Source organism: Arachis ipaensis, chromosome B05 (genome assembly GCF_000816755.2).
Source record: "Arachis ipaensis cultivar K30076 chromosome B05, Araip1.1, whole genome shotgun sequence".
Lineage (NCBI taxonomy): Eukaryota > Viridiplantae > Streptophyta > Magnoliopsida > Fabales > Fabaceae > Arachis > Arachis ipaensis.
Genome location: NC_029789.2, coordinates 138,836,958 through 138,844,901, shown reverse-complemented (window position 1 = coordinate 138,844,901; position 7,944 = coordinate 138,836,958). Strand labels below are relative to the sequence as shown.

The 7,944-nt window shown below is 36.5% G+C and overlaps 1 protein-coding gene across 1 annotated transcript in view; it reads right to left on the bottom strand.

Annotated features, from left to right (window-relative positions):
* Window positions 1–7,031, bottom strand: part of LOC107644420 (golgin candidate 1) — a gene marked incomplete in the record, with an annotated part of 7,447 nt that extends 416 nt beyond the window's left edge. The window contains 20 exon segments of the mRNA XM_016348276.2: window positions 284–328; window positions 425–523; window positions 606–651; window positions 1,021–1,097; window positions 1,180–1,275; window positions 1,356–1,403; window positions 1,530–1,598; window positions 1,725–1,802; window positions 2,078–2,176; window positions 2,287–2,349; window positions 2,839–2,910; window positions 2,991–3,065; window positions 3,162–3,218; window positions 3,938–4,141; window positions 4,250–4,327; window positions 4,489–4,551; window positions 4,640–5,245; window positions 5,327–5,373; window positions 6,052–6,132; window positions 6,726–7,031. Coding sequence (XP_016203762.1) covers window positions 284–328; window positions 425–523; window positions 606–651; window positions 1,021–1,097; window positions 1,180–1,275; window positions 1,356–1,403; window positions 1,530–1,598; window positions 1,725–1,802; window positions 2,078–2,176; window positions 2,287–2,349; window positions 2,839–2,910; window positions 2,991–3,065; window positions 3,162–3,218; window positions 3,938–4,141; window positions 4,250–4,327; window positions 4,489–4,551; window positions 4,640–5,245; window positions 5,327–5,373; window positions 6,052–6,132; window positions 6,726–6,753 — 2,031 coding nt within the window.

Below are 7,944 nucleotides of genomic sequence, written 5' to 3'. Positions count from 1 at the left end.
GTGAGGCTGCAGTCAGCAATACTTGATAGCAGTTCAGTATCCAAAATCATTAACGTCACTCATATCACAAACTCGGTGGGAGGTGGAAGAATCAATTTTGGGGTCCGGAAATCGATTCTGAGATTAATGTCTGGTTAACTTGGTAAAACCAATTTTGGCATCTAGAATTTAGTTTCTATTATAATAATTCTACAGTAGAATCAATTCTACAAAAACAGAATAAAATGCAGTTGCGCACTAATAATTGTCATATCTTTGCGGTGCAACGGCTGAATATATTTACCTGAAGGCGGTGTAAGAGATACATCAAGAAGAGATGTACAAATACCTGTTGCAATTTCTCAAGGTTAGCAGAGTTCATTTCTTTCCATGGTATTAATCTCAGATATTTGACACTTTTAAGCATCAAATTAAGCAATCTCACCAAATAGAAAAAAAGAATAACTCGAGCTGTGGGATAACGCCAGAGAAATCTTGTTGCCCTGACAGCTCCCGAATCTAACAATTTCACTGCCTTTTGCAACTGCACGTGGCAAGCCAAATAGAAAGTAAAAACTAATGCTCAAAGGGGGAATGGGAATAACATGAGACATGATGATTGTTACCTGAATACTTGCACCAACCAGATGACGGTGATGCACAGGAAGAGCCCTGCAATTATTACTTTATAAGATAACTTTCCAAAGTCTACAAGTGGAAATCAAAACACAGATGGAGAAGTGACAAAGATATGAAAGAGGAATAACTAAATAATCGAGTGATATTATCAACCAACTATTCATTTTCTTTTTTCTTTTCTTTCTTTTTTTAATAGAAAGGAAGAAGATGAAGAAGAAAAAGAGAGAAACAGCTACATCAGAGATGATTTAACATGGGGGTGTAAACAAATTAGTTCTACAAAAGATTGATGATTTTAAAGGTTTTGCCTTAACTTTGCACCCTATTGGTAGGCCTATAAGTTCTAAAAATGCAACACAGATAAACAATCTCTATATGCTAACATCATATGAAGAAACATACTCAAGGGATTTTATTTCAGTCTCATCTTCCCAAGATGTTGACGCTCGACGAGAAACCCTACTTCGTTCAGCTTCTGCCTGTTCAACATGATAGTGATATCAGATGCACAGTCAAGCTAACAATCAAGTAGCCACAGGAATCTAACAAATAACAACATACCTGTGCTTCTTGAAGACGCTTAATTTCCTTCTCCAATTGAAACTCCGTTGCAGCTTTTTCACTAACCATGGTTTCTAATTGTGTTTGTTTGTAGTACTGAGACGATGGTAGTACATTAATTTAATGAACATTACAATTAATTGCAATCTAACGCATGATGAGAAATTGCAAATTACCAGGAGGTCAGTCAGTTCCCGATAGCGTTTCTCTAACTCCATGTGCTCCTGTTACATGGATATAATGCTTGCTTAGTACAAGTAATATTCCAAAAAATGTGTATCCTACCTACAGATTCAAATTTTAACCCCATTCAACAAAATAAGATATTCATGAAAAACACCCCCTATCACCTGACGTGAATAATGCTCAGCATCCCTCTTCATGGCAGCCATTTCAACTCTCATCTTCTGAAATTCAGCCTGAAACCGTGAAACCAAACATATAAGAAATAATAGGAAAGTAAACTATGAACTACAAAACAGGAGACCGTTATCTACTTATCTCTAATAAACTTTATTTATAGATAAGTAAAAAGAAAAACTTGCCTCCAAGGAAGATAGCTTATTTTCAGCTTCCCTCTGACCCTGACGTGCACGCTCCAGTTCTTCCTGCCGTGCCTGCATCTAATATATGAAATGCACTAGCTCCATAAGGATGAATAATTTATCACAAATATTTGCATAATTCCACTAAAACAGAATTTAAACAATAATGATGTGTGTCAATGGCCCAACAGTTGGTGCCAGAATCATTTTGGTCTTTTGGCAGCAATAGCTCAAGTAATTTTCCCACATACCCCTCCCATCCCCCACCAAAAACCCCCACCCCTCTTGGAACTCTCAGAACTTTCTGTTAAACCTATTAAAGCATATGGCTAGCCTGTATGCAAACAATATACCTGAATAACTTGATTTGCTTCTTCTGGTGACTTTTTTTGTTCACGACGCAGCCGGGCTTCCATATCTTGAAGCTCTTGATTTAAAGATGAACATTCTACCTAAAAAAATGTTGACAAAAGCTTCAGTAGATCTCCATGGCAGAATATTAATTACTAATCAGCCTTCATGGTTTAAAATAAAAAAAATAAAGATTAATTGTTCTATGTACCTCAAGAAGTGCCACCTTCTGCTCAAGTTCAGTGGCCTTTGCTGTCCTCTCATCTGCTATTCTCTGAAAAAATAAGCAACGAAAATCAATGTATTAACCTTGATTGAAAAGGGAGACTAGTAGTAACCTTATTTACACGGATGATTTCCTTGTGGATTTGGTACCACTACTCATGATTAATTTGTAAAACAGATACATTGTTAGTAATTTAAGAAAAGCAAGACTAAATAGCAGCATTCAATGAGCTGAAATGATCTCCCTTCCCTCTTTCAAATTTAATAAAACACAAAAGCTTTCAAGACTTCTGATGATGAAAATCATTTTATAATCATCTTAAAATTTACTATACAAGATCCTTTCGTATTCTCAAAGATTTCTAATCCAATGAATGAGAACACCTAGGACTTTAAAATTAAACACAATAAAACAAAAACGGAACAGAAACCAGTGACGGACACCAAAATGGAAGTTAAAACAAACAGAAAATAATAGTTCAACAGGACGTGTACACTAATTAAAAATTAAATAAAATGCAGTAAATGCTTACATTACCTGTATCCTTGCAAGTGCTGTAGATGACTCAATGGCTCGTTGCTCCAAGTCTACTTCTCTTTCCATAGCAGCCTGTTACACCAATCACACAATCACTTGAATGTAAGGCAAATACACAAGAATAAAAGAAATAAACAATTCAAGATACATACCATTTTGGTAGCATTATGCGCTGCATGTTCCTCTTCTGCTCTTCGTTCTGCAGATGCTAGCTCCTCTCTTAGAGCCTAAGAGGATAACAGATTTTTTACACAAAAAGCTTTATCATATTAATGGAAAATATCATACAAGTATAGGAAGCATGTAACGGAGAACCAACTTACCTGCATCATCCTTGTTTCTGTTAACTCTCGATTTCTCATCATAGACTCCATGTTTACCTAATAAGATATAAACAGTGTTATCCAAGCATTGCGATGAACGTACAAGCCATAGTGAAATGAGAAGTCCTAAATATATAGAAGGAAACTAATGAAGAAAACAACAGAATCAAGAAGATTGTCATGTTACTCAATCCAAAATAGCCAAAGGTTTTCCTAATTTATCGAGAAAAAGACTCCGGATATCGTCTAATTCAGTAAAATTTAAGACAGGGCAGAAAGACACACTTCGGATTTCGGAATGGATAAATGCAGCTTATAGCTATATTGTGGTCAGTGGGATAATATATTTCAATTAATTGCAGTTTTCTTATGAATTGGATAGATAAACATGCATTTCCAGCAACCAACATCATTCATAAACAATAAATTCTTGGTAGGCCAAGGAAACGGTGCAAGCCAGATATTAACATTAATAAACCAACATGGAGAAAAGTATTATTCAAACTGCAAGACCATTAACGCAATACGCAGAAGGTAGCAGCATTCAAGCGATCCAATGAGTTAATCAGAGAAGGATAAAGCTTCCACAAGGCCAAAGCACATATTAGAGAATAAAGTTCTGAAAAAAACAAAAAAGTAAGTTGCAAGGCTGACACCAGGTTTTCTATGAGGGAGGCTTTGGCATCTCTTGATTCCTATTGAACTCCAAAGTAGTAGCATGTATGGACATAAAATACTGCATGAAAGCTTACTTAAATAAATTAACAAAGAAGAACCTGAATGGAAGCTAGATTTCCTTCAGATTGTGCAGCCTGCCTCTTAAGTGCATCCATGGAACTTAGAAGTGCCTCAATTTCAGCATTTTTGGCTGCCAAGGCCTCAACCATATTTGATTCAACTCTTGTTACTTCCCTTTTACTTTCAGACAAATCCTTCTGTAGCTGTTTTATGTTAGCTTCATATGATTTACTCAGCTCTCTCTGTAAATATGGAATTATTTTAGTAATGCAACAACTCAAGTGTTTCATTGCCAGCATACAATGAGACATTCCAGTCTCTGAAACCAGGACATAGTAATTGTATTTCACCTCTGCAGTGAGAAGTTCCTCTAGTTGTGCATTTTCAGATTTGTATTCTTGAAGGCGAGTTGATAATCCAGCACAGACCTAAGCATCGTGAAAAAGTATAAATCAGGCATCTATAATAGCAATTACAAAGAAACACAATTCAACATTCCACAAATACTCTACAGGATCTTTATCTGATCAAGATTGTCCCATATCTGAGGCTAAGCCAACACAAATATTGGTTCAAACAACATTCTTACCCGAGCTAACCTTGCCTCTTTGGACCCACCAGTTGATTTTGTTGTTTTAAGCAACCCTTGAGCCTATGAACCGACTAAAAAATTAGAAGAAAAGATGTGATGTTTTATGAAATAATGATTGATAAATTAATTTCTCCAAAATCAGTGTTACCTCTTCAAGTTGATCTTGTACTTTCTGCGGGGAGATCTCGGTTTTATGATGCTGATCATTCTTTCTATTCGGAACTGATTCATTCTTTACATCACCATCTTTAGGTCCATCATCATTATTAGGAACAATATCAGCACCCACAGATTCTGATCTCTCTTGATTCACATTTTGATTCACATCCAGATCCCTAGGCTTGTTAGTTTGGCCAACATTAGTGAGTTCATCACTTGGGGCTTCAATTCCTTTGGAAGTTTGGGGAGGATCCTCCTCATAAGCATTCTCTTTGACAGGCTCACCATTTGTAGATACAGTGGCAACTTCAGAAACAGTTTCAGCTGCTAAAACTTTCACATCATCTGTGGCATGTTTACCAACATCATCAGTTGGCTTTTGTGATAATGAAGTGCCAGACAAGGGAGACGTTGAATCCACAGGTTGCTCCTTGTTTGGTTGGTCTGCAGATATGGGGGTACTCCGATCATTTTCAGCTACAAGTTCAACATTGTCCCTCTGAGTTGTTGCATCCACTGCTGCAGCTAGAGTTTCACTTTTCTCTGCAGTGGCATCACTCGTTACAGTTGCTGGCGTGGATAGTCTCTTATGAGCCTGAAGAAATCAAGAAGAGAAGCTCAACTTGAAAATTAACTACAAGATCATTATCCATGTATAGTAATGCACAGGCAATACCTTGACTTTTTTGGTCCTGTTGCCTTTAGATCCTTGCCCATTGGAAGCTATTTCAAAAAAAGTTAAGATACAATAAACAACTGCTAGCACTTCTAATAACAGAATATGCAAAACTTAATATTGAAAAGGCACGCTTTTTTACTCATTTATTCTAGTTTAAAATTAAACTAGATAATGACAAGACTATATAACTATGGCATGGTTTGATTCACCTAGCCAATTCCACATAGCTAAACAAAGATTATTATTAGTAGTAGTAACAGTCGTTGTTTTCATAGATCAACCTAGATACAAATTAGATGCAAAACCTTTAAATCTAGAAGGAAGAAAGTAAAAGATTTGCTAGTGGTATAGTTTAAAAAGAAAGTTCTGTGAAAACCATTTTCCTGAAGGGATGGCCATTTCTGCAAAACACACATAAGTTTTATGTCTTACAACTTAAGTTGAGGTATCAAACCGTCTTCTCTTGACCTAGCAAAAGTTTACACCAAACTTTTAGGCCAATATATTACTCAATATAAAAGATCACAAAATGGAACTCACATTTAAGAACCATCAATAGTCAAACTAAAATATATAACACAAGAAACCTTCTAATCATCAAGGTTTTAGAAGTCTATCTTTTGAATAAACTATCAGCATAACTTCACAAAAATATACCCAGGATCGATTCTAGGTATTTGGCACAAACCGATCGCTAAAAGGCAGGTAAAAGAAATCAAAACCTGGAGGCTTAGTGTCTGGTTGTTCTTCAGCTAAGTCACTGACAACCAGCTTTGCTCTTCGATCTACATGTTCGAATAAATCTGAAAAAAAAAAAAAGAAAAAGGCATGTCAAATCTGAACTCAAAATGATAAACTCATTACATAACAAGGCAACACCCTGAAAAGCAAGCAATACAAAAGAAGGTGAGCTCCATTGAGATCAAATGAACTAGTGCAGGCGCCCTTCTCTTGATTAGACATGTACATTGAAATTTTAAACATGTTATACTCCTTACACTACATGGACAAAGCATCAGAGATTATGTATGGGGGTATATCATATTATGTAAAATAGTTAACATTTCACTAATTAATTCCCTAACTCTCAATATATTGACTTTCATCCTAATATTATAACTCAATGCCAAACTTAACCTTAATTAAAAACTTGGCATGTTGATTTGAAGAATAAGAGCGTGTCAGCGTTAACGATGTGTTGCAGGTTCAGTGAATCGATCAAAATATAAGAAGATGCAATGATGCCAGCTGAGACCAAAACCTCTCTGAGCTCCCAAAATCATTTTCGAATGAAACTCGGAATAAAAATTAAATAACAAAGTTGAATCATCGACGAAAAAGAATGATTTCGACGGAAATGGGTGAAACTGCGAATGTATTCAGGGAGATCAATTACCTTCAGCTGCTTTGAGCCACGACGCCATTGCAGGGAATGAATATGCTTAGATTCGAGTGCAGTTCGAATGGTTCTTCTTCTTCTTGTTGTTTATTCAGAGATCCGGTAATTGAGCTTCCATTACCGAAACGACGTCGTTTAAGGTAGCTTAATCTTCAAAACCAAAGCGAGAATTGAAAGCACTGAAACTGATCCCTTCCTCTTTCTCTTTCTCTCTGTTCTTGCAGAATTCAGAATCGCGCGAGAAATTAGAAAACCGCTACTTTCTCGAGGTTGGGTGTATGGGTACTCCACTTTTACATCTATGCACAACAATATTGGCCCTCCAATCTTTTATTTAAGCCTTTTCAATTTATTTTTAAATATTATAATTTTTGGCTATGTAGTCGGTTAATATAGGTAATTTGGCAAAATTGAAAGCATCTTCAATGGTAGATCAAATTTTAATTTTATTTTTTCATTTTAAATTAAGAGTAAAATTCAAATCTAAAATTTTTAAGTGAGAAGAAAAAATTATGTCATTTGAGTTATAGTTCGTTGGCAATTTCAATTTCATTTTGCGTTTTATAAGATAACACAAATATTTATGGGATCATATGTAAGGCAAAATAATTTGGTTATGGAATTAAAATTGGTGCAGTGTGTGTATTTGTAGATTGGTGGTGTCAGAAGATACTTTCAACACGATGGGGTACGTGTTGCTTGTAGACTGCAACACATGAGGGCGTGCTGAGTCAGCATATGGGTGGGCGTGAATGCCACTTGGCGAAGTTTGGTTGCACGAACCTGCAACACATGGGGGGACGTGCTGAGTCAGCACATGGGTGGGCGTGAATGCCACGTGGCGAAGTCTGATTGCATGAGACTGCAACACACGAGGGGCGTGCTGAGTTAGCATCGCGGGGGTGGGCGTGCTGAGTACTTCATCTATATAAGGCAAAGTCCGGTACCATTTTCATTGCGAGGAAGAGTGTTCTTTGATTGTTTTGCTAGTGTAATGGAGGGTACCGCAAACGTGATAGTGTATCGCAATGGTGAGATTATACGAAATACTCATGAGGGAGTGAGGTTTGTGTGTCAGAATCCGTTTTTGTTTGTGGTTCCATGCACCATGATGTTTATCGAGCTTTAAAACGGTCTCTGTCAAAGCATGGAGAACAGTATATTGAGGATAGTGAGCAGTATATTATACCGGAATTCGGTTATAGTTTTTGATGGT